Source organism: Chrysemys picta, chromosome 1, assembly GCF_011386835.1.
Source record: "Chrysemys picta bellii isolate R12L10 chromosome 1, ASM1138683v2, whole genome shotgun sequence".
Taxonomy (NCBI): domain Eukaryota; kingdom Metazoa; phylum Chordata; order Testudines; family Emydidae; genus Chrysemys; species Chrysemys picta.
The window spans coordinates 72,880,693-72,908,276 of NC_088791.1; the positions used below are offsets into that span (position 1 = coordinate 72,880,693).

Genomic DNA, 27,584 nt, shown 5'->3' on the forward strand with positions numbered 1-27,584 from the left:
CCATATCCTCCCTTTCTCCCTCTCCCCCCACACAGAGTCCCCTCTTTCTTCTGAAGTCCATCTTCATACCTCCTGTTGCCAGCCTGCCTCCCCACATCACTGGGAGTATGTGCAAAGCACAGCTGGTGAAGCGGGTTGGCAGCACTGGAAAACAGAAATAGTTGATGGTTCTGAGCAGTTCCTTTGGTTAATCTTGGCATAACGCAATTAGATGATACCAAGTAAGGAGACTAGCACTTTATATTTAATTTCAGATGTTAAAAGTGGTCTACACGTCTGTTGTAGTTGTAGACTGTGTTTACATGTGATGTTTGGAATTGACAAGGACTGTGGGCTGGTGGACGGGGGGGTTAATAACAGAGGAACCCAAAGAAACATGAGGAAAATAAGGTAAAAATTCCCAAAGGCAGCATTTTAAAATGGTTTCTTCTGGAAAAGTTAGTAAATACTTTACAAAAAAATAAATGACATAGAAAAGTCAATTGCCCTCTAAAGTATTGTGCCAAATTTGAAAACAAAATTCAATCGTTAAAGCATGAAATGGAGATTTTAGTCTTGCAATAAGTGCAGATTTCAATGCAGCCTTAACTATGGAATTGCTACTCCCACCTCCATAAAATCTCTCTCTTAAACAGCTGCTAATCTGCTCACTGTATCTGTTAACATTCATTTCTTTGATAATCAGTTCACATTTATTCTACATACGGTACAACATCTCTTTTATGGCAACTACATTAAATGAACATTTGGAGACACATAAAGTGTTATGGAATTTATTATTTAACTATTCCAAACATGTCTCCTACAGTCTTTTTATATCTATCAGTAAAGCAGTTTGAAAAATAAAAAGTACAAATAAGGAAGCTGCTCACTAACACTTTAATTTCCTTTTGAAGTGGCAATCTCTAGTGCAACTTCCAGTATTCATGCTTTCTACTCTACTTGGCTGCTTTAAGCAATTAATTTTTCTGTATTTTCACTATCCATTTTCCTTTTGTAATTCACTGATGTAAATTTGGTTACCACTTTCATTGTGCCCTGTATAATTTTAGAGATTTTTATGTATTGAGTTGAGAGAATACCTTGCAGATCTGATAGGCAGAATACATTTCAAGACACAAAAAATGTTTCTCCTCTTTAAAACCCCATTGTTTATCACGTTATGTATTTTGTCATGTATGTCAATGAAAAGTATGGGAATCAGAAGAGGTCATATTAAAGTTTACTTATGTGAAGATAAGTCTCGTCTTAATTTTTGCAAGACCAATTCATCATCATTATTATTATGTATTCTTTGTTTGTATTACAGCAGTGTCCAAAAGCCTGGACTGAATGAATAAACTAAATATGTTTTTCTTTATAAGACTTCAATGAAAACATAGATGTACACTGAATCATTGCCAATATCTGAAGGACTTGATGGTTATCAGCATAGATGCTGGATTGAGCAGTCCTCTGACCTTGGTCATTGTTTACTGATAACCTTGACCTCCATCTATAATGAGTAGCTCTCTAGTCTGTCAAATAAAACAGTGGAAAAATGCTGCTCATTAAAATTGCCTGTATGGATCAGAGGCACTTCTTTACCTAAGCTCTGTTGGAGGCAAGTCCCCAGTCAGCGCCACATGACTTCAGGCTAGGTTGGTTTACCAGGCCATAATGCCAGGTGGGTTACAAGAATGATTATACAGAGAGATGTAAACAATTTCCTCTAAACATGATTAACATTTTAAAGGTGGTTTTTAAATTGTTGCTAGATGCGTATCTTGTGAGTACATTAGACAAATCAAATTATTCCTGCTGATTAATCTAAATAACTGCAAGTTCCATTCTTTGTTGTTTATTTCCAAGTATGTAGATAGATAATGCTTGCTTTGTTATATTAATGTTCTCTGTGTAAATGTTCAATTGAGGGAAATATACAAATTCAACAGAATATTTTTAGATACATGCTCAAAAGGTTGATAAAAGGTTTGGCTACAAATGAAATCTATTGGTTTTTACATTTAAATTTACTAACAGTGTGCCACTTTGTGTGTGTTTCTTTTTCTCTTCCAGTGCCACCTTGGGCCTTAATAGCCATAGCCATAGTTGCAGTCCTATTAATCCTTACCTGCTGCTTTTGTCTCTGTAAGAAATGCTTGTTCAAAAAGAAGAACAAGAAGAAGGGAAAGGAAAAGGGAGGGAAGAATGCTATTAACATGAAAGATGTTAAAGATTTAGGGAAGACCATGAAAGACCAGGTAAAGTAGCCATCCTGTTCTTGGACACTGTTTATGTTTAAAGTGTTAAGTCTTCTAGCAATTATCTATTTATGGTATTGCTCAATGGTTGGATAGTGGTGCTGAGTAGTGGAGACCAGCTGTCTGCGCTTTGTATTGGAATTCCAGTTAGTAACCCCCTGGTGCCCACTGGAGGATGCCGACTCTACAGGCAAACGCTACTGGTGGCAGCACTAGTCAATGCTTTCAAAGCAGCCAGTTCACTTCTCTCCAAATGAGAGGAGGAATACTGCAACTGGTCCATATAGAAGAGAGGTTTTTTGAGAAAATGGTGGTCTCAAAAATATAGCTGTGGGAGAGTCTTACAGCCATATCTATATAGGACTTTGACTAGGACCAGGTGCAATAGTGAGGTAGAGAGAACCCATGTTTGGATGACTGGTACTAATCAAGTTCTTGTGAGACTAAATGACATGCAAGAGTGGACCTGGGCTACTAAATCTCTTGCTGCACAAAAACAGAAGCTTACCTAGAGAGAGACCAAAAGCAAAGTGCAGCAGAAGAATGGTGGAAGAGACACAAAGGGACAAGAAAAGGAAAGAATAAAAGAAAATTGGACAGGGGGATGAAGGCAGAGTTATATATGTGGGAGGGAGAAGGAGATTAAAGGTGACAGAACACAGTTTTAGCTGAGAGCCAATGAATGGCTCGGGGACAGATCATCATGCTGCTATTTGCGCAACATTAATTGGAGAACAGCAAAGAAACCCTTGCTTCTGACCTGTTGTGTGTGAGAGAGGTGCTATACTTGGGCACTAACTGGAAGGTTGCAGGACCCTGCATCTAATCCAATGTTCCCTTGGCGCCACAGAATAGATTAGCATTGATCTGGAAGAAGACTGTCTACACTTTTGATCAGAGGAAAATTCCACAGTGTTGGCTCTCTTGTGGGATGGGGTGGTAAAGAGTTCAGATGTATGGTAAATACAGGGGTGGTAAAATACAAACGAAATCATCTTCACTAGTTATCTAGTTAGTGCTAGGGTTGATGAGTGGGGATAAAACCATACTGTTGTGTAGATCATCTGGAAGTATTTCAGCAGCTAAGGCCACACAGGAGTACATTTTTCAAATAATGTATATTCAGGAGAAGTAAGGAACTGCAGCACAAAACCTTTTCAGCTGGAGTAGATGCTTCAGCTTCACTTCTGCAAATAATTAAGACTTTGCATGGGGAAGATTAGAATCTGAAGGCACTCTTTGTGCACTTGGGATCTAATCCTGCACCACTGAAGCCAGTGGAAGTTCCACGGTTGACTTCAGCGGCAGCAGGATCAGGCCCTTAGCAGCATGCAGTATCCAGCTAGAGAGCTCTCTAATATTTCCTTACTCCTTACATTTGCAGGCCCATTGACTAAATTTAGAGGCACAGTTTGCACATAACTGAAAATGGACTCTTCATTTACACACCATTTGAAAGCAATTAGCTTTATCAAGATATTACAAGCAACAAAGAGTCCTGTGGTACCTTATAGACTAACAGACGTATTGGAGCATGAGCTTTCGTGGGTGAATACCCACTTCGTCAGGATTCTTTGTTGCTTTTTACAGATCCAGACTAACACGGCTACCCCTCTGATACAAGATATTACAGGCATTCCCTATACTGAATAAGTAATATTGTGGGGAAAGCTCATTACTTTAAGACTATATGGATCAACATTTTAATGGTGACCACTGTATATAGCTTTCTGTCATCAGAAGTGCCACAAAATATGTTAAATTTCACAGTTAAAGGGCTCAATGAGGTGAAGCTCAGACTATTACTGAGCAGAAAACTTGGATCCTGCCTTGCAAAAGTCTAATGAGGATTTTGTTTTACTTAATATGAGAAATGTGAAAAAGAAATGTCTTATACTGTCTTGATTCAGGCATTTTGAGGAGGCATGCTTGGACTCCCTGTGTTTGAGCTATACAATTTGTTCTAGTTTATTAATATTAAAGTACTTGTGAGATATTTCCCTCTGAGACATTGTCTGAAAAAGCAGTCCATTAAATGCTTAGTTAGCCCTGGCCAACTTTAGCAAACTTTTGACCGTAGAAGTGAAAATAATTTGAAAATACCATTTGAACATTTTTAGGATAAAATTCACTGTGTTTGTTGTGTGCTATGAAATGATACTAACGATAACAAACCTAACATTTCTTTGTAGGACAAGTAACGTATGTTGTTAGTAGATATCTGTATGAGATGTGTTCTGTATCATATAAGACTGTTCTTGTACTTATAGTATATTATTAAGTATATTATTAAGTACTTATAGTATATTATTATACTTGTTATGACCTGGATAAATGACCAATGACTCTAGCATTGAAATATAAAATTACGCTTAATAGTTAATGAAGAGTTTGACACATAGTCCCTTTTTGGAGGAAAACAAAGGTCAAATTCCAGTTACTAATTCATTGTCATGGAGATAATCAAAACTTTGCAAAAAGCATACAAAAAGCTACAGTTTCAAGTCATATAGAACTTAATATCTTCACATGATCTTTATATTTATTTTAAAATAAATGTGTCCATATATTTAGAATTTAACTAGTGGTCTGTTGATAAATTTATGCACCACTGAACATATAGGATTGGATCCTCAGATTGTGGCAATTGTTATATCCATTGAGGCCAGTGGAGCTATCACAATTTCCACCAATTGAGGATATGCCTTGCTTGCCAACATTTTCAGAAATGGGTTGCTAAAGTTAGGCTCTTAGGTCCATATTTTGGCATCTAAATCAGTGGCCTTATTTTCATAAGTCCTAAGTACCTATCAACTACTATCAGTTTTAATTCCTAATCTGGAAAACCTTGACCATAATTTGCAGTATTTGTTTTTCAGTATAAGCACAATCAGTTAATGATTTATTCTTGAATCAACACCTCAGGTTTTAGCACTTCCACATGAAGACAGTGTATTGCTAAATTGAATGTAAGCTATTTCAGAAGGTAATCATTTTAGTGCCGCTGTTACAAATAAAATGGCAAGAGAGTGCCTCTGAGATATCAAGGAGATACATTTTAAAGCAAAAAGACAAATCTATATGAAAAAGGTCTACTCTAATCCACCTGGAAAGAATTATTGCATTGGCCATGTATGGTACCAGAAATCTGAAATGTTGCCAAAGCACGAAGGCTTAATCCTGTAGTCATTAGGCCCTAACCTGCAAAGTTCTGATCACCTCCTGGATTCAACACAGTGCCTTCACTTCCCTTTGATTTCAGTGGAAGTTGAGTGCTCAATACCTCTTGGTAGGCAATAGGCAGCTTGCAAGTTCCAGTCCATAGTGCATGCAGAAGTCCCATTAACTTCACTGGGAATTATTCCATTTGATAGAGCTAAAGGATTGGGCCCTCAAAGTAACTTCTTTTTTTCTTCTTCCAATAAATATTCATTAAAATCAATAACATTCCACTGACTCTAGGCCCTGATCCTGCTAATAGCAGCCTCTGTGCCCACCTAGAGCCCCTCTGAAGCCAATGAGGCTCTGCATGGTCACAGGTGTCCATACTAGTAGATCTAGGGTGACCAGCAGAAACGGGACAGGGGGTAGGGGGTAATAGGCGCCTATATAAGAAAAAGTCCCAATAAACGGGACTGTCCCTTTAAAAACGGGACATCTGGTCACCCTAAGTAGATCTGATTGCAGAGTCAGAACTTTAGCCTTATCACTGGTAACTGTTAGACACGGAATTGTGTAATATCCAGTATTCAGAAAGATTTGTCATATTTCAGCATGTTCTTTTTCTTTAACATAATTTTCATATGATATTTTGAATAAATGTTGTTGCTGTGAAGAGGGAGAATAGTTAAAGTACAGATTAGGATCCTGATCTTCAAACCCTTACTCATGAGAGTAATTCTTATTTATGCAAGTAGAGCTATCTGCTCCAGCAGGACCAATCGCATGAGTAAAGGTTGCAGGATCAGGCCTTCCTTGTGTAAAGGAGGTGAATAAAGAATATATTATCTGTGAAAAAGGTCATTTCTCCATGGTTTTTACTAATGTTTGTGCGTGGATATTTTAATTTTTATTTCTTCCTTCTATGTCATCCTTATCTATGTTGTGTCTCATGACTGTTCTGGATTGTCACTTGCGGTAGGTTTATTTTGCTATTTGGACACGCCTAATCTAAAGCTCTGATATATTTAGTCTCCTGACAGCTGTGGCTCCTCAGCTAAGATTTATACATAGCTTTGACACATCAAAAGGCTGAACTAAATTGATTTTTTTTTTGGTGGGATAAAAGGTTGTCATTTTCTCCATACTTAAAATATATTAAGTCAAAATGTACTAGAAAGCTCAAGTTTAAAATTGGTATGCGCAAAAAAAGAAATGAACTGCTTTTATTTCTTTTTAATATGCATTTTCACTGTATCAAATCTAGACCAAAACAGAAAAATATTCAAAAACACCAAAACAATGGTCTCTTTCTACTGGTGCTAAAATAATCGGTAACTCATGCTATTCCTTTATTCTCGTTATTTTGTAGTCTTAATACAGTGAGTACACTTCAAGGTGTCAGCCAAAGTCTACTTCACACCAGATTGATTTTAGTGGGGTAATTCCAGAATGACACTGGTGTACCTGGATGCAGACGGAGTCCAACATTTTTTAAAGATATCCCTATCACAATTTTCTGTGCTTCAGTTTATCAGTCTCTACCAATCTCCCATAATTTTCTCCTGTGTTTTTTTTTTTCATCTGTAGAAAAACATCCAACTCTAGAGACACTGTAATAGCTGCTGATTTAATGGGTCTGAATTTAATGCATTGGTACAGCAAATTTCTTGCTTAAGCTCAGCCTTTGGGAAAGGAATAGACTTATTCACTTCTGTGATGAACAGTGGCACTGAAAAATTATCAAAAATTCAGCCCTGTTTCTTGGAGAATAATTGCCGTGATGGTCTGCACCTTTTATTGGGTCACGAAGTATTTGTGAAGAAGGCGATTTAATATCTCAGCCATTTCTAATTGCATCAGGCTGAAACACTGCTATTTGTGAGAGATTTTTATCTTGGGAGGAGTTTGTGTATTAGCGAAAGCAGAAGATTGGAAATCAGGCTGTATGGATTCCATCCCCAGTCCTGCCATTGACTCACTGTGTGACCGGGGGTAAATCACTTAAGAACATAAGAATGGCCATACTGTGTCAGACCAATGGTTCATCAAGCCCAGAATCCTGTATTTCGACAGTGGACAGTGCCAGATGCTTCAGAGGGAATGATGGACCTATCCTAAATGAACTTGTATAATTTTTTAACCCAGTTATATTTTTAGCCTTCACAACATCCATTGGCAATGAATTCCACAGGTTGATTGTGCATTGTATGAAGTACTTCCTTATGTATGTTTTAAACCAGCTGCCAATTAATTTCATTAGGTGACCATTAGTTTTTTTGTTATGTGAAGAGGTAAATAACACTTCCCTATTCACTTTCTCCACACCATTCATAATTGTATTGATCTCTGTTGTCTCTTCCCTTAGTCATCTCTTTTGAAAGCTGAACAATCCCCATCTTTTTAATTGCTTTTTGTATGGAAGCCATTCCATACCCTTGATCTTTTTTCTTTCCCTTTTCTATACCTTTTCCAATTCTACTATATATTTTTTAGAAATAGGGCAACCAGAACTTCATGCAGTATTCAAGGTGTGGGCATATCATGAATTTATATAGTGGCATTATGATATTTTCTATCTTATCTATCCCTTTCTGAATGGTTCCTACATTCTGTGGGACTTTTTGACTGTTGCTGCACATTGAGCAGGTATTTTCAGAGAACTATCCACAGTGACTCCAAGATCTCTTTCTTGAATGGGAACAGCTAATTTAGAACCCACCATTTTGTATGTATAGTTAGGATTATGTTTTCCAATGTGCATTACTTTGCACTTATCCACATGGAATTTCATCTGCCATTTTGTCACCCAGTTTGTGAAATCCCTTTGTAATTCTTTGCAGTCAGCTTTGGACTTAATTATCTTGAGTAATTTAGTATCATCTGCTAACTTTGTCATGTCACTGCTTAACCCCTTTTCCAGATCATTTATGAATAGGTTGAACAGCAAGCATAGCAAATGCTCTCTCTGGTCATTCCACTTTGCAGCTCAGAGTATAGTCCAGTCACTATCTCAAGCAATTGTGCCAAAGGGGAAGACAACTCATTGCCTGATTTTAACCTTTATAGCAGCCTGGGGCTTCACATATCATAAGGCTGGCTATGCTTATGTTAATTGCACTGTAAAATGCATACAGTCCAAATTGGATAAAGTGACCTATTGTGGTTATAATGATTCATTTAGATTATCATGTTCAATTTCAGCAAACTGATACTGGCTGCAGATAAAGGGGTTGCTTGTGGGGACCATATCTCCCACACTTAGTACAGTGTCTTCCAGCTTCCAGTCCATGTTCAGATTGCACCAAAGATAGCAATATGGCTACAAACAATACCCAAATGAGCCACTGATATCTAATGAAACACTTCTAACCTCACAACAGTCCTCAAAACCAAAACATTTTGAGTAACTGGCTGTCCATTTAAAACCTGTATAACAAGGGAGAAAGTGATGTCAAAACACTTCGTGTTGGACACAGCTCATTACGTGCCTCGGTATGGCCCACTGCTGATGCGGGACAACAGTCTTGCAGCAGTAATGGATAAAGTAGATTTCACAGTAACCAAAGCCTGGCTCAGCCACTGGAACCTGAGAAACAAAATGGGTTTTTAATGAATTCATGGAGAGAAAGCAGATGCTGGAAGAATGAGACTTGCCTCTCATTCTGAGGGACTCTGATAAGCGAATGTAGTTACAATAGCGAGGAGACCAGGCTGTTGTTTTGGTGGATGATGGGAAATCAGCCAGTAACTTTTAAAGGTCCTCCTGTCCCTATGGGATAAAAGATCAGGAGAGTCACAGCTATGCTGTTCTTGAATGTGTGTGGAACTGATATGATAAAAGATATGTACTCATATTGTGGGGATTTCAGCAGTTCCTCATTGTTTTCTTTGGATATTCAATCCACCTGTGGAGGTTAGAAAAAACAAGCCTGAATGATTATGCTTGAGTTTGGCTTGAAATAAGAGAGAGATATGGAGCTTGGCCATCAAATTTGGGAGAAGGAGGGAAATTGGCCTTGCGACAAACTGCATTGTTGGACATAGCACAAAATTTTCTCTTTATAATATGAATATTGTTTTCCTGCCTGCACATTCAACAAGCTTTGCACAATCCTGAGGCCAGGGCAGCATGCAGGCATTTAAAATAACCCTATTTTTCACCCTATGAACAAAAAGATTGGTTGATGGGATAGCCTTGGGTGGAATTCAGACTGCAGTGAACGTAGCTTGGCAGGTAGACTTACAGACTGTACTCTACATGATTTTGTTTTATTTTTACTACCGAGGTGCTTTCACGGTTGCTTTTGTTAACTGTGTTTTGAAGCATGAATTCATGGTCCACTTAGTGGGTGGAAACAATCCTGATGAAGGTATCCTTCTATAAGTGACACTGAAAGAGTTTAGCCTATTTGGAGTCCTAGTGAGGTCACAGTGAAACTAGTGAGGAGCTAGCAAATGCAATCCTGTAAGATAACTGAGACCAGAGGCATAATGAGCTGTAGACTTCTTCATGGATCTTTGCATGGAGATCCCTCATACATGATTCCTTTCCCTTTCTATGTAGTAGGTGGAGGAGGACAACCCTTGCTGCAGTATTTTCCCATTTTGTGATTCACATGGCTCAGCTCTGTGTTGATAGAGATTCAGGAAGTTGAGGAGGATCAGAGGACCCACTATGCTCAGTCCCTTGCAGACCTTCAGAGTTTCCATGTGAAATTCTGAGAGTGAGTAAATAGAGCCTGGAGCTGTTTTAGTCATTTGGGGTCCCCTTTGTGGCTGATGCTGAGAAGTTACAGGTTAACCCAATCAATGGGAGCTTGGCCCTGATGGGGGGCTATGCTGTGAGGAGGGAGGAAGGGAAGGACAGGAGAACCAGCAGAAGAACAGCTGTCCCTGCAGGATAGCTCCTGTCTGCACATGAAAAGGGCTTGTAGGGTGAAAATTCAAGCAACACTCTTCGTTGAAGCCTACAGAATTCTGACTCCTCCTAAGTTTTTCTAGCACTGAGGGAGTCAAGAAGAGATGAGACTACTGAAAATGAGGAAGAGAAAGGATCTTTGTTCATAGCAATGCACAAGGAAATAGAAGTGTACAAATCCACCCTTAATTGTGCTATGGAAATGAGGAAAGAACAAGCACGTTGTGACTGTCACTCACTTCTGACTTGAATTGTTCTAACGTAGTTTTCCGGAAGGCACTTAAACAGCAGAAGAGCTTTAAAAAGAGTTAACTAAAACATGGCACAGAAAGGGAAATCAGAGTGTCATATGTTAATTGATGTCTGGACTATTGGCTAGAACTAGTTACAATGGTCATTCAAATATGGATCAAATAATACATTCGTCAACAATCTTTATAATCATCAAAGTACCGTAAAACATACAAGATATATAGTGTGGCTGAGTTATGTTGTAGCTGGAACCTTAACTTTTGCATTTCCTGACTTTTTGTGAGATGCGTGCAACCTTTCACCTTTATGTTGCACTAACACAGGAGTTTTTTTGCACTGCTCTGCATGTTTACATATATGTATATACACAAAACACACATACATATGATGATATGGTATCATGATATTATTGTTTTTTGTATATATTACTCAGAAATGGTGAAATCTCATGAGTGAATTACGAAATCATCCCAAATTAGTGCACATAAAGCCTATCTCCACAACCTCTCCATGATGTAGTCTTTTTATGCTGGATATTTTACAGAAAAACAAATTTTAAAAATATTTAATGGCCTTTAAAAAATTATTAGAGAAACTTTTCACATCCCTCTCCCTGTAAACCAGTGCTACCTGAGTACCATGAAATCAACTGTACAGGCATGAAGAGGAAGAGAAATTATAATTATAAACTTTTTAATAGTACTAAAAAAAACCAAAATAGCTTACAGGCATGCTAGATCACGAAATATTGGACCTAAAAACTAAACCACTATGATCAGCTGGGGAAAAAAAACCCAAAAAAACCTGAGGGTCACAGTACATTTCCTTTAAATATCCCCTATCCAAAGAACCTCAACATAAAATAAAAATCCCTAGGTGGTGCTTCAACTACTTTGACACAATCCAGTGCTTCTTCCTCTTTGGAACAGAGTAGATGCATCACACGAGAAACTTCTGTGCCAACTTCTTTTGACCCAGATTCTATTAAAGTACCAGCCTTTGATTTGAAAGCAAATTCCTTCCTTAAAGATAAAAATTATTGTACACAGCTTGCTATGGTAACAACCAGTCCCTCCTCGTCTCCTGACCTTGGTAAAATCAACACACTTGATCCTATTCTCAAAGTTTGATAAGTCTCCTGTATTTCTGGTCCAAGGTCAGAAAGAACGATCTGGCTCCTTGATAGAGACAAGTCATATGGTACCTTTTCTTTCTCTTCTACCCAACAGATGCCTTCTATAATGCATGTGGAAGGGATTCTAATAATTCACTGGGGTCTGTGTGCACTTAGCATTGTGCAACAAATCCACCACTGTTATAACTTCCTGTGTTCCCTGTTTTGTTTTATTTGTTTGTTTTAAGATTTGTTTGATAGTGAGATCTCTGTAGCTCTGGCATCTGTGTAGGATACTTTTTCTTCCCTAGAGAAAACAAATTACTTGCATGTAATTCTTGTTCTCTGCAGGCAGTATCCTAGATTATAGAGACTTATTCTCACCGACCACTTCTCAGTGAGTCAGTAGATGGCTAACATCACTAAAAATATAGTCAGAGAGGTCTTCTCTCCACTCCCTGAAAGACAAAGGCCACAGTATTTGGCCTCTTTCCCCCTCCCCCCGTCCCCCCCCTCCCAAGAAACGGCAGCAAGGATGCCCTTGCCTTCAAGAGAGGCAGGGACAGCAACAGGGGGATCTCCTCTTCCTCTGCCCCTTCCTTCCCCCCCCCCCCCCCCCCCGATACAGAGGATGGGCAGTGCTCACCCCAGCAGCTAGGGTGTATCTGGATGAATATGCTGGATCTGTTTAATTCTCCTGCCACAGAGTCCTCTGCTGCGGTGATGTTAACAAGGCTCCTCAGAGCAGTGCATCATGGTGTTAACACACAGTTTGCCCCTCTCAGAGCTATTATTCCTGGCAGTCTGCAGACTCAGTCACATGTCTCTGTCTCAGTTACACATGGTCGCAGCCTCAAATTCTTCTTCACAACTGAGGGGCCTAGAAATGTACTTTTATTTTTTAAAATGAAAATGGAGATTCTGATGTAATCACATGATAACTCCAAAAACTGGGGCCCAAGACATGGGCCTTATTCTGGCCCTGCTCCGATGCTATCCTTTGTTACCAGGCAGATCATTTTTGCAGTGCCATCTTTGCCAGCACTTAAAAGATTGCCATTCAGCCATAGCAAAGGAGCTTCAGTAGAGACCAGCAGCTCAGGGATTAAGAAATGTAAATGTTACTCACATTTTAAATAGGTTTAGCACAGCCAAAATGAAATATTTTTTATTAGAAAAATATTCCACCATCTCTTTCAGGTTTACTGACTTGACTTCATAGGAGATTTTGATCATTTTTAACGTTTTCTCCCTTGTTAAAATATCCAGTAATTTATATTCTTACTAAGAGAGCTCAAATCATTAATTGGCATCCATCATTCACTAATAGAATTGGTATCTGTAATATCTGGACCAGATCCTCATCTTGCATAAACTGATGTCACTTCATTGACTTCAGTGAAGAAAGTATGCTGATTTACACAAGCTGAGGATCTAGCCCATTAGCATCAGATTGCAAAAGTTTATTATAGTACTTTACAATTCTGAATCTGACCTTTAGTTTACAAGTGATTCTTGACAAACGAATGTTTCTGCTTCAGTATTCCTATTCGAATCACTGTTGCTCAGCGCCTGCTCTCTTTACAACTGACTAAGAAGGTTGATGCTTTTGCAGAGAACTCAAGTTGGCAAAGTTGTAATGCATGAGTTTTTGTGAGAACTGGTATGATGTCACACAGTCCCCCGATCACAACTCCAGAAAAAAACAAAAAGACTGAGTGAGGTTGCTGAGAGGGACAGTCTTTTAGTAAAGCTGCCTAATATCATTCAGCTCTACTTTCCCATCAGTGACTCCCCTCTACACCACTCAGCTTCAGTTCCTGTCTGCCCACTGGCTGATTGGTTCTCACTCCCAAACAATCTGTCTCTGGCCAGCACCCCCCCACACACACACACACATTCCAGAAGTGCATGGAAGCAGGGCACTCCTCCACCAATGAGGGGGCTGTGGATGGCATAATGGTGGAGCCCCCCTCCCAGCTCCCATGACGGAGGGGCAGCTGGTCTAAATTTAAGTGACATTGTGACCCAGCGCATGGGCTTCTGCTCCTAGAGATTTCATGAAGTAAGCATGAATATGTGAGACAGGGTGTCAAGGCATGAATGTGACATAAATGGTCTGGCTTTTGCAGCCAATATTTCTTTGGCAATGAGTGCCAACTGTAGGTATAGCCTTTGTCACCTTCATTGTACCTGGATCTCAAGTATATACACCCACCTGACATCTGTGTCTTTACAAATAATGTCGATTCATTCTAACCATCTGATGGCATGACAGGAAAAAGAAAAACAAACAAGTGGTTCTCTCACTGTCCTGTACTCTCTGCATTTTATTACAAATGAGTAATATGAGCCCTTTTGAAAATAATCAGTGCTTTTATATTGAATGCCACTTTCATGCTCATAAAATTTGCATATATAACACTGTATATCCATACAATCTACTGGTGCAAACATGCCAATTATCCCTAGGTAAAAAGAACAATCTCTGATTTTTTGCAAAATATTTAGCATTTTACCTTCCAGAAATCTTAGTCCAGTATTTTAAAGGGGTTGAAAGGTACAATCCTATTTTTTCTTCCCACAAGTCCCTCTTCTAAAGTTCAAGTGCTAGCAAATATCCTATATATTCAGTAAAGAGGTTATTAATAACAAAAACAAGGATAGTTGGAACAGGTCCTTACTATTTGACTTTCTGAGCTAAAGCATTTAGGACTTTCAATAATGAGGGGCATTGGGATACCAGGGGCCAATCTTCTTCACATCAAAGTAAAAAACTAAACTCCCGTTCGCTTCAATAGAAGTAAGATCAGTGTATATTGTCTTCACCGCAATCACTGGCTTTTGGGAAGTTATAGAAATTTCAGAAGCTTTTCAAGTACTCCCTAAAAGGTACATGCAAGAGTGTAAATCTATGATGAATTCAGTTTTTCTCATATCAATTCCAGGTAAGTATTCAGTGTTTAATTCTTGATATTATTTTCATGCTTATGAGGAAATATTAATCATTTTATTTTAATATTTGGCTCATTACCCTGAGCCCCATCCTTTAGTTCTCCCTCTGGCAAAAGTTTGCAAGATGGGGCAGTTTTAATGTTTTCATAATTGTATGTATTCCTTTGCAACAAGAATACTTCTGCTTTCTGGTACAGCACAAAAGGATGTTTTCAAATTGTATTTTTCTCTTGTGTAGCATCTAAGATAGCTGCTGCGTCTTAAAAAGAAGAATGCTGTTTTATATAATAGACAAAATTTATATTTCTCTCTAACATTACTAAAATCAGTGCATCTGTAAATCAGTTTGGTTCAGCCTAGCTTTGTATAAACAATGAATAAAAGGACAATGGGACTAGTGTGATGGCCTTTTCTATGAACATGCATTTGCTAGTGGCATGGTGATACCTTTTGCTTTCATATTCATCCTAAATAACAATCTGTCAAATGTAGGAAGAACTCACCCACAATACTCTCTTTTTACCAGCCGTAATCCTACAGAAACCCATGGCTCTATTGCAAATAATTCACAGCATGCACAGCTAGATTTGACATTGCTGAGATCTCTTTAAGAGGAATGAATGTGACTTTGCCTACTTAATAGCATGTTTGTCCACATTTGGCCTCTTTAAGAGGCAATTGGATTAGAGCAGACTTTTTAAAATATCAAGTTGACATTTGCTTTCTGTTTTCAGACTTTGTAACAGTTCTTGCTGGCCATGTCCCAAGAAGCTTTCTTCCTACTTCCATTGCTTCCCTGCTGCTTGCTGATTTAAAAAAAGTTTTCTTGCGCAACTTGAATACTATAAATATATGTAAACAGCATATATGGATTTGTGCCATCATGCTTGCTTTAATGGCTTTACAATAGATTTGAGGACAGAGTATCTATTTTAGGTTAGTGTTAAGAAGCTAGTCATATTTATTATGGTTTCTTTTCTTCTTTACAGGCCCTTAAGGATGATGATGCTGAGACTGGGCTGACTGACGGGGAAGATAAAGAAGAACCCAAAGAAGAGGAAAAATTAGGGAAAATCCAATACTCTTTGGATTATGACTTCCAGAACAATCAGGTGTGGAACAAACAACCAGTGATACATTGCTGTGCAGGTGAAAGGAGACTGCAAAAATACAGGCATGCAGAGTAGATACTTGGCATTCTAGCTTGCATTGAAGAAAATTAGAAAGCAAGTCTGAGGCTTTATGAAACCATTCCTTCTCCATTTGTGTTTAATACATGTTAAGGGTACACTGCATTTCTAGAAAAAACTTTGGCATAAAGTTTGATTAATGATGATGATGATGATTTATTAACTATTTGTATTACAGTATCGCCTATAAGCTCCAACTAAGACTGGGCCCCATTGTGCTAGGCAGCCTATGAATGCATTGTAAGAAACAGTCATTGCCCTAAGGAGTTTATAATCTAAACAGATAAGACAGACAAAGTGTGGGAGGGAAAATGGAGGCCCAGAGAGGCGCAGTGACTCATCCAAAGTCTCACCACAGGTCAATAGTACAGTGAGGGATAATCTCCTGACCGCCAGTCTAATGGTCTATACATTGGCCCATGCTGTCTCTCTAATTAATTAGAATTCCAGGCTCTCTTATCTAGTTCTGTTGGGTTGAGCAGAAATGTACAGCCTGCTAATCAGTTCTTAGTCTGTCAGTGAAGTCCAAATAAAAGGGCTCTGCCCCTAAGAACTCTGCAGGGAGTTGGGTAGAAAAAAATCTCCTACCTCCACTAATACCACGACCTGAAATTTGGAGGCTAGAAACTGATACAATTGAGGTTTGGCTGCTTCTCCAGACTATGAACAGGAATAGCGGCCATAAAAATTTCAGGGGCGTGGATCTGTTTTGTACAGACCTGCTTCTCATGTCTTCACCACTCCCTGAGCTTGCCCACGTTCCTCCGCTCTGCTTGGCTTCTTGCCAGGCATGGAGTGCAAAGCTTCCTTGTTTGGGATCTGCCTTCTTCAGTCTCCACAATTTACATGCTCGTGCATAAGCACGCACTCACATTGAATAGACTATTTCATTTATTTGGGACAGAAAACTCCAAAGAATGTTTCTTCTCCAAGTTATTGTCTTTGGGTGAACTTTTCATTTGAGAAATCAAATCAAAGGTTTGTTGTCTTTAAGGCAATTGTTCTCTATTTAGGGAAAGAAATTAATATTGACTGAAATTCCTGTAAATTTCTTCATCTAAACTAACTTCCATATGTAGTTTGCAATCTATTTCCACTAACATAAATTCAGATTCTTTAGCTAATGGTCTTCTTGGCATAACATATGTTTGTTTCAGGGGGCGAAGGGGGAGTATAGGCAAAAATTAAGTAAATTCCCTGTATCTACAGGAGGACATTGCATAAGGCTATGTCCTGGCACTATACTCTCCAAATCATTTAAACTAACTTCTGTCCCTGCTTCTGCTTTTCAAAGCAAGAGGCAAAAAGAATTCTGAAATCTTTCTAGAGCCTATGGATGAAGGAATTTTTTCCTCAACTCCGCAAGAAAACACTGTAGTAAGAATTCTCTGCCCTATAGTCCTTTACCTGGCCTGTCTTCATCACTTGAAATCCGTAGGAAACTTTAGACTCTTCAAAGGGTAGAAGATCTAAGAGAGAAAAAAGAAAAGAAAAGCTGCAAATCTTTTGTGATAAATAGATCTGAGATCCCATAGGAGATGAAAATAAACTTTCTTTGCGAATTTTATTAAGGAAATGCCACACTGAGGTTGAGAACTAAATTTTCCAAAAACAAAATAGAATGTGATGAAAACCATTTATTTCTTTTCCCCACACCACATCTTTGATAGTGTGCCGTGTTTAATTAAGGTGCGAAATTGTATGGTGTTGTGGGTTCCTATTTTATTCTGCTGCCCTAACTCTAAGATTAAATTTCCCTTCTGAGCTCTGGTACTTCCTTGGGATTGGATGTTAGTGGTGTGATGGTGCAGCACAGCTGCATGGAGCTGGAAACCCAATTACCATTTGGTGTGTTCAGCTGGGTTAAAAATGGGGACAAGCTGACCAAAATACTCTCTCAAGCATGATGTTTCCGTTTTAGAGTGCAAGCTTTTAAAATGGAAGTAAATTCCTTTTCCACTCTGTTAACTGTCATAGGCTCATTTTTCACTCTTTGATGTGAAAGATTTGAGGTAGATCCTGAGCCCGTCCATGTATTCATGAACTATTATGCATGTAGAATAGCAATGAAAGAGAAAAGGAAAAGTGCCGAGTAGAGGTAAAGGAAAAATGCTTCATGGAGCTTAAGAAGGTAGGAAAGCACATATGACACATTTTGAATTTAAAATAGGCAAAAATAAATCCCACTTTTAAGAATCTATGAGAATACAATTCCTTTCCCAGGAGAGAATTTAGTTGTTCCAATTGCTTGAGCTCCTATTTCTAATTTTCAAACAACTGGTCTATGAGAACAAAGAATGTCTTGTGGTAAAGGCACTGGATTGTGTCTTAGAAGGATCTGCTTGTGTGTCCCAGCTTTGCCTCACATTTCCTGTGTGACCGTGGACAAGTCATCTGGGCCCAGAGTTTTAAGGTATTTAGGTATTGCTGCACACAGTGTTGCAATGTCTAACTAATCTAGGAGCCTAAATCTCAGTTTCAAAAAAGGATTTAGGCACTCTGAGTTGATGGGATTTTGGCTCCTGTGTACCTAAATCCCCTTTTGAAAGTGAGATTTAGGCTCCTAAATCAGTTAAGTATTGCAATGCAGTGTACAAAGACGGCTAAATGCCCCTTTAAAAATCTGGGCCACAAGGACTCTCTGTTTCAATTCCCTGCCTGTAAAATGAGTTTGCTAATACTGCCTTTCTCTAACCCTTTGTATGTGTTGTCTATTCAGCTTGTAAGAGCTTCAATGCACGGAGTGTCTTTTACTAGCCATATGTACAGCATTTAGCAGAGTAGGGCCCTGATCTCAGCTGGTTCTCTAGGGGCTACTGTAATACAAATAATAATCATCATCCGCTTTAGAGCAGGACATCCATCCTTCTGTGACTGAAAAAAATGGATACTGTGGGTAAAATTACCAAAAGTGCCCAGGGCCCAGGTTTTTAAAGGTATATAGGCATTGCTGTGCTCAGTGTAGCAATGCCTAAGTGATTTAGGAGCCTGTCACATTTTGAAAAGGGGTTTAGGCACATAAATGCTTGAATTCATTTTAAAATTAGATGTAAGCTCCTAAATCAGTTAGGTATTGCAATGTTGCATGCAGAAATGCCTAAATACTTTCAAAAATCTGAGCCAAAGTGCCTTTGCCACCTAAATCTATTTTCAGAAGTGATTTAGACACCTAGAACCTAAACCTCATTGACTTGTAGTCATTTATATGCCTTTCAGAATGTTACTGTTTAGTGCCTAAGACCCATGTTTGCATAGAGAAATAAATGTGAAATGTGAAGATTGCAAGACCCACTTGTTTCTATGAAAATTCTATCCCATACCAAAGATTTGCATTTAACGTTCTTGTTTCTTTTTTTATGTAGTTTGAGGATGGTTTTGGAATACAAATTTCATAGTCAAAATTGCACAGTGCCCTGCACAGAAAACGAACATACAAGCAACTATAGCAATTGGGAACCTATTTGATTGCAGTTTAAAAAAAATGAATTTCATATTTAACTGTAATCAGCTGCTCTTTAAAAAGCTTCTTTTCTGCTTAAAAACACACTGCCTGGAGTCTCCTTCTTCCATAATTGGTTTTGTGCAGTCTATAGCTTTGCTCCATTTGCCTTGTGTGCAGAGGCTCTGGAAAGGATGGTAGATGTTTTTGTTTGCTTTTTTCTTTTAAAGCCGAGCAACGAGCAAAAAAGAAAGGGTAGTAATGACAGAAAAATCTCCATTTTTTGACTACATAAATCTTTCCTTAAATGTCTCTTCAGTGTTCCGTTCTCTCTCTCTCTCCTTTCAGCTTTTGGTAGGGATTATTCAGGCAGCTGAGCTGCCTGCTTTAGATATGGGCGGAACATCTGATCCCTATGTGAAAGTTTTCCTGCTGCCTGATAAGAAGAAGAAATATGAAACAAAAGTCCACAGAAAGACCCTTAACCCTGTCTTCAATGAGCAATTTACGTTCAAGGTATTCCTTTGATAATTATGTTGCATTTATTTCTTTGCTCATTATATAGAGTAAAGGTTCATCTCATGCTCAGTTACAGTATTGCTCATGTCTTAGTTAGTTGGTGACCTGAGGCACAGCGGATTTTTCTGTTGCAGAAACCTTTGAGATTCAGTCTTGTGATGAAAAATGTAGTCACATTGGGCCAGATCCTTTGAGGGTGTAATTAGACTTAGCTTAATTGTAGTGAGTGAAGCTATGCCCGTTATTCTAACTGGGGGTCTGGCCCCTACCTTGTAGTTGGAGACTACTACAAAATAGAGTGACACTTTGACAAAGGTCTATGTGAATTTCCCTCAAGCAGCATTTTCTTAAAAATCTGTTGCAGTCTGATTTATGAATTCTGGTATAACACTCCTTTTCCCCCTCCCAAATAAATTAAAGCATGAACAAGGCATATGGATGAAGAGAACAAGTATGAGATCAATCTTGCTCAGTTTTCCTATATCCTGACATAGTAATGCTTTACCATGCTCCCTTACATAAGAGGCGAAATCATGACCCCCAGCTTATAGGGCACGTATTAAATAAATGTAGTTAAGGGTTTGGTTGTAAAATTTCAGCAGCAGTATTAATAGTGACTTAAGAAAATTCTAGCCATGCTAAAAGTCCAGTTAAATGTAATAAAGAAGCATCGGGTAACATATTTCAAAGGGATTTTCCTAATGCGTGTCTTACTTCTATTACTTTAGGCTCTTCCATGTATATGCTCAGTCTTATAATGACAGCTCCAGTTTGAGAACAGGAACAATAAGAGACTCAGGCTATGCAATCACTCAACGAGAAAGATATCCCCAGAGGTTACAGCCACTACTGCATACATAGTCTGTTTTTCCCCTTGAAGATGTTCATAAAAATAATCCTTTTTTGGGACATTTCTTTACTGAGCTTTCCTATGAGAGTATTTAAAAGAAACCAGAGCTATAAATTACAGATCCCAGGGTAACATACACAAGAAACAACAAACAAATCTGTCATCTAGCAGGAAGACACAGTGAATAAATCAAAACACTCACTCACAGGCAGATAATGTCCACTTATTTTAAGTCACAGCTTTAATAGTCACATTTTGGAACCCAGAAGGAAGTGTATGCTGAAATCTTTTGCCTAACAAGCTGTGACTGAGGTGTTTAGGTGCACCATAACACAGTACTGATAGTGGGCTAGATCCTGCAGTCTTTACTCAAGCAAAACTGACGGTGGTTTTGCCTAAATAAGGACTGTAGGCACCGGCTCAGTGGTATAGTTGCTTTACTTTCTGCAACATCAGTCGTTTGTCTGCATGGCTGCATGCACGCATTGCTTTCGGGTACTTCAACACAACATGATTTTATCTTGGTTTCACTGCTTTGAAGGATAAAAGCAGCTGTTCTTTGAAATACCCACTGTTTAAAACATTCTAAATTCTTAAATTACATTTATTATCATAAATATTAAGAGGGGGGAAATTTAACCTATACAGCTACAGCTTGCCCACAATGCATGGAAATGGGAATCCAATTGAATGGGATTTATTCCATTAGCATATGGAGGTAAAGTGCTGTTGTAATTTAAAGGGTTCTCTTTGGAGGGAAACCCCAGAAACAATTTCTTGGTGGTGTAGGGTGGAGTAATTTCTCAAAAAGAAAGAAATCTTCAATCTCTGTGTTTTCTGGGCTGCTATCCAGTGTCTTGCAAAGAGAAAAGTTCACCTCAATATCTCAATTAGTGTAAGTTTTGCCACTGCCTTCACTGGGGTCAGAATTTCATCCTTTATATTGTACATTACACCTGGGAGAATTCTGCACTACTGCATGCGTGAATAATTAATGAGCTGTGCATTTGCGCAGAAAAAAGCTTCTGCTGAAATGTTGCTGCAGTTCTGCCTTTTGCCCACCTGAAGGCACTGTGGTGCAAGAACAGCAGCAGCTCCCAGCAGAAAATAACTTCTGCAGTTCTGCCTTTTGCCCACCAGAGTCCACTGTGACAATAGAATGGAGCAGCAGCTCCCGGCCAGCTAGGGAAAAGAAAGAACCTGCCTTCTTCACAGCACCGGTCAGGCTGGGTCAGGAGACAGGGGTTATGGGGAGACAGACAGAGTGGGGTGCTGTGGGGGATCAGGCAGGGGCTCATAAGGACTAGTAGGGGAGGACAGACTGGGGCAGGGGCTGAATGGGAGTGGAGGTACAGGGCCACTTGGTGATGGGGGAGGGGGTGCAGAGCTACATAGGGATGGGGGTGGCTGAGTGGGGTTACAGAGACACATGGGGACAGGGGGAGGGGATACAGGGACACATAGGGACAGAAGAGTGGCTAGGTAGGGGCACAGAGACACATAGGGATGGGGGAGCGGGATGCAGGGCCACATGGGGAGGGGAGAGTGTGTGTCTGAGTGGGGGTGGAGGGATACATGTGGAGAGAGGGTGAAAGGACATATGGGGGTGCAGGAACATTTGGGGACAGGGGCATATGGTGCCTGACTGAATGGGAGAGCTGAATGGACTTCCAGCTGTCAGTGAACATGGAGGTAGGCAGTACAGCATAGACCATCTGAAAATAAGATTGGTGACTGTATGCTGGGCTTGCCAGATGCCATCATTTTCTTGGACACAAGAGAAAGAAATCAAGACACCAGGGATGTGGTTTAACTAGGTTTCAGCTTTATTAATTAGTGACGCATCTGGAAACTAGCTGGTAATAACTTGTCCAGTGCAGGGACAAGTACCTTCTGAGTCTGTACCCACTTGGTAAAGGGCTCAGCCCCCATCTCCTCCACACACACCATTTACCTGGCCCCAGCACCATTGCAAGAAGAGCTTGCACAAGGGCTAAGGTAGGAGGGGGGAAGTTTCCATGCTGCACCAGACATTAGAAGCCCCAACCCCATTCCCCACCACCTTTTGGGGATGCCTTTTTCTAATCCACTTCCAATTCCTGCTTATCAGGGAACTAGACAGGAATGAGTACCTGTAATGGGCACTTGCCAAGTTGCAACATCTTGAATTTTACAACCTAACTACCCACCAAGTCCCTGGGCTGCTGAGAGAAAGGTTAAAACCCTGCTCTGCACAGGCCAGTATGGGAATGAGGGGGAAATTTCTTCCCAGATTACAAAAGGTGACTAATGCAATGCCCAGAGCAAGGCCCAAATGTCCAGTCATCCTCTGATCCTAATTGGAGGAATGGGGAGCATTTCCTTATGGTGCAGAATGTCACCCTGTGCAGGGGGAAGGGCTTATAAACCTTCCCCTTATAAGTGAAGTAGCCAATAGATTTACATTGTTTCCCTTCTCTCCTAACCAATCAGCCGTAGAGCCTGCCTCCTGAAGCCCGCAGAGAAAGAAGGAAATGAGAGGGTACCAAGGGTTTTCTTTGCCCTGCTGGTCCAGACAAACCCTCCCAGCCTCTGAAGCAGGGGAGAAGAGGAGGTGGCATTGTTGCCAAATCTTCTTTTAAAATGTATTTGAATAAACTAAACTTTAACAAAATACAGTGCCTAAAGTTACTGAAGATAAAAATTAAATAATGGCTAATATACCTTATCAAATTGATAGGGTACATTAAGTCTAATGCACAGTGAATATAAATTTATGAAAAGGGACACTTTAAGACATGTCTGTGTTCAGGAATTTGATCTTAATATTGCTTTTAAATCAAGCGGAAATGTACTTAAAACTTTTCTTACTGTATGTTTAAACCTACTACACCATTTAAAAAGCACTCATTACAGAACTAATTTACAATATTCAAAATACATTTTGCTATTGTGTTTGTACCATGTTAATGTGCAGGCCTGTTCCCACTGAAGTTATCATAGACTTTAGCAGAAGCAGGATCAAGTCCTTAACTTGAAATATTCTGTGTAATTGTTCTATAACACTTTTTGATTAAAGGTTACATACCATTGGGTCAGTCAATATTTTAAAAAGCAAGTGAAAGCCAAATAGTCACACAATATTTGAAGACCCAGAGCTCAACAGACTAGAACTTTTGGGTGTTCATGTGACCAAATATTGTGCCACGCTATGGATTCCCTTTTTATGTAGACAGTTTACTAGAGAAATGTTTACTGAAGCATATGGTAATCATTTAAACTTGCAAAATATAGAGAATTTATTAAAATTGACCAAGCCTTCAATGCAAGTTCAAACAATTTTAATTAGGCTTTTCTACCCAGCTACTCAAGTGTAGCTTACCTGAACTGCATCACTTATCCCGAATATTAAAAATGTGTCTAATAAAGATCCTAACCCAGAGCATCTGTCCCACACCCATCAGAACAGCTGGAGAATTAGTCAGGACTTGGCCTGCTGCCGCCACAATTTCTAACCATACACTGTGTCTTAGAATGAACTTTAGCATCTATGGTGTGAAAGGTATAATATTGAAAAAATATACCTGGATAAGTAATAAATAGTTACCCTGTAAGAAGACGATCTAGTCTCTAATTACCTTGTGTCAAATGCAGTAAGTCAGTTCTGTAGTTTCTCATCAGTCTCTGGGCTACCCTTTTCTGAGTGTTGACAGTATGATTTATTGGCAGAAACCATACTGCAGTGTTAAAAGCTCATGTATCTTTGGGGCAAATAACTGGCCTCCAGTTTCAGTTTCACCACACACAAAATAATAATTGAGGACAGAGGGCAAAAACTGGAGAGTGATAAGTGAGCTGCCACATTGTTCTATTGAGTGCCATATTCTGGTCTCGGGAAACAGTGCATCAGATGACTACAAAAATATATACCTCATAATTTTCCCCCCGTTCAATTTACCCAAGATGACAGCTGGTAAACCAAAGAAATTGATTTGCATTGCAGTGAACCCATCTTTATTGTCTGAGCTAGAGAGCTTGTCATTTTTTCTTCTTTATAGGTGCCATACTCCGAACTGGGTGGAAAAACCTTAGTGATGGCAGTATATGACTTCGATCGTTTCTCCAAACATGATATCATTGGGGAATATAAGGTGGCCATGAACACAGTGGACTTTGGTCATGTGACTGAGGAGTGGCGGGATTTGCAAAGTGCTGAGAAGGAAGAGGTAGGAAAAACAATTGTCATATTTTTGGCTGCATACTTTTATCATCGCCTGGTGAAACAGTCAAACTAGTAAGTGGGAATTGACTTATAGCAAGAAACCTATCAATATTTCTCAAGTTAACCTGATAGCAACTTGATGGAACTAAACCATCTTGTAAACATGTATTGCTATCAGAAGATTTTCATGGTGCATTATACCTTGTTACCCCCTAGTTCCAATCATTTGTGACAATTTTGGCACTTTGTTGTGGGACAGACTTAAAAAGGGTGACCTTTCTCTTCAGTGGGTGCAGTTTGCACCTACAACATTTGCACCCTCATTTGCAGTTGAATAGTGAGAGTGATTTACACCTGCAGTTAATAGTGAAACATACATTTGAGAATTTGTATTTCTATGCATCAAATTGTGAGGGAAGATGTTGTTGGTTTTTAACATACAATCATAGAATATTAGGGTTGGAAGAGACCTCAGGAGGTCATTTAGTCCAAACCCCTGCTCAAAGCAGCGCCAACACCAACTAAATCATCCCAGCCAGGGCGTTGTCAAGCCGGGCCTTAAAAATCTCAAAGAATGGAGATTCCACCACCTCCCTAGGTAACCCATTCCATTGCTTCAACACCCTCCTAGTGAAATAGTGTTTCCTAATTTCCAACCTAGACCTCCCCCACTGCAATTTGAGACCATTGCTCCTTGTTCTGTCATCTGCCACCACTGAGAACAGCCGAGCTCCATCCTCTTTGGAACCCCCCTTCAGATAGTTGAAGGCTGCTATCAAATCCCCCCTCACTCTTCTCTCCTGCAGACTAAATTACCCCAGTTCCCTTAGCCTCTCCTCATAAGTCATGTGCCCCAGCCCCCTAATCATTTTTGTTGCCCTCCGCTGGACTCCAATTTGTCCACATCCCTTCTGTAGTCGGGGGATCAAAACTGAACACAATACTCCAGGTGTGGCTGGAGTAACATGTGGCTTTAACATACTAGATTGTTATTATCATGTAACAATTCAAACAGTATTCAGTGATAAAAAATGATATATTAAAAAAGAGTGCATTGGAATGAACTGTACTATACCATAATATTATTCTCTCCCTTGCCTTTTGCTGTCTCTAAAGATCTGGTTGGTCACAGTCAGCTTCAGAGAAGGACGTTTATAATAATTTGCTATCTACAGTGCTGTGTACACATATAGCACTCTTTAGAAATATTTAATGACTAAATTGTGCATTCTGCAATGTTGTTCATACCAGCATATCCACATTTTGCTTATCATGAGAACATTTTTTCTTAAATTTTACATTTTTCATTTTGATTGTCAGATAATAAATAGCTTCCCACTCGTAATAGACAGAATGTACAGCATATTTCAGTTTTCTGGTGAGGCTAGAACGAATCTGAGTCTGATTTCCTTATTGTCTAGTTTAGCCAATAAATTGCTTTAGATTCCAACCTTGTTTTCTATGATTAGAAGGACAACTACCGGATAAAATTCTTTGCCAATCCATGTGAAGAAAAGCTGAATACTGGATTCAGGTTCCTTGTTCTGAACAAAACATTTAAATTTTCTTCCTTCCCGCTTTATATCTTCATCACCAGTGTCTTCTCAGATCTTCAATTATGTATTTCATAGTCTGCCTTTTCTGTGTTAGCTTTTGATGACTGTATCTGCCAATAGATTTCTGTTTTTCTGGTGTATACTCATTTGAAAGTCACTGCTGCATTTAGATATTTTTCTGTGGCATTTTCTTGGTCATCACATCTTTCGTAGGTTTCTCTTACTAAAGAAGTCTGTAACATTGGTAGCCGTGTATTGTGGCATGTTTCTATCCCGCTCTTAAAGCAAAGGTCGAAGTATGTGAATCATATTATCCCAAGAGGGCCTGATCCTAGGTAACTCTTCTTTAAAGTCCGTGCACACAGGAGAGTCAGAAAATGTTAAACCAGTGTGTATTTGATCACTCCACTCTGTAGTAAGTGCCATGAATGTCATGGAATCAGATTTTTACTTCACTATCTCATGACTTCTATTTTGTCACAATAAAAGCTACAATCAGACAGTATCAGGGTCTCACACCACCGCACCTCAAAAAGCATAAAATGAAGCCAAATGATGCATGAAAAGTATTTGAACCTTTACCTCTTTAACAAAAACTTAACCTTTCATACAAACTATTACTTTCATGTGCAGACAGCCAGTAAAATAATACAGGTTAGTGCTGGGTTTAGCTTGTAATGTGACAGATAACCGTCTGTTGAACATGTACTTTCCATGTTCGCAGTAATATTTGCCTTAGTCCCTCTGTTCTTTGGTAAAGTTCACACACTGCTAATACAAAATGATGTTAAAGTTGCTACAGACAGATGTTCCACAGTGCATGCTAACTCTGTCAGTCAAATACTTGCACAACAGACTTCTGACTTGACTGGAGCCTGGCTTTTTATTAAAGGTGAAGCGAATTAATTAAAAACATACATTGTTCCTGAACTTGGAAGTTAATAAATATAATAATTCATGTAAAGTACATACGGCCTAGGGCTGCAGGTAATGATGCATTTTATTTGTAGATGCAGGGGCCATAAATGCACGGACAAATGTGGTATTTTTATGTACGCATAGAAGTTAGACATCTAACTGGCAATGCACACATACAGATACCATGTTTGCATGAGCATTGTGCTAACTAATGGATCCCTTCATTGATTCCCACCAGTTCACATTTAAGTTTTTGCCCTCACATGT

The 27,584-nt window shown here is 39.2% G+C and overlaps 1 protein-coding gene across 23 annotated transcripts in view; it reads left to right on the forward strand.

Annotated features, from left to right (window-relative positions):
- Positions 1-27,584, forward strand: part of SYT1 (synaptotagmin 1) — a 510,915-nt gene that overhangs the window by 371,745 nt on the left and 111,586 nt on the right. For 12 of the 23 annotated variants that reach the window (XM_065559631.1, XM_065559651.1, XM_065559656.1 and 9 more), the window contains 4 exons: positions 2,059-2,243; positions 15,643-15,756; positions 19,622-19,789; positions 24,680-24,847. In XM_065559631.1, coding sequence (XP_065415703.1) covers positions 2,059-2,243; positions 15,643-15,756; positions 19,622-19,789; positions 24,680-24,847 — 635 coding nt within the window. Of the gene's footprint in view, positions 1-2,058; positions 2,244-15,633; positions 15,757-19,621; positions 19,790-24,679; positions 24,848-27,584 lie in introns of all 23 variants that reach the window. The other 11 variants (XM_065559576.1, XM_065559606.1, XM_065559614.1 and 8 more) reach the window with 1 other exon arrangement.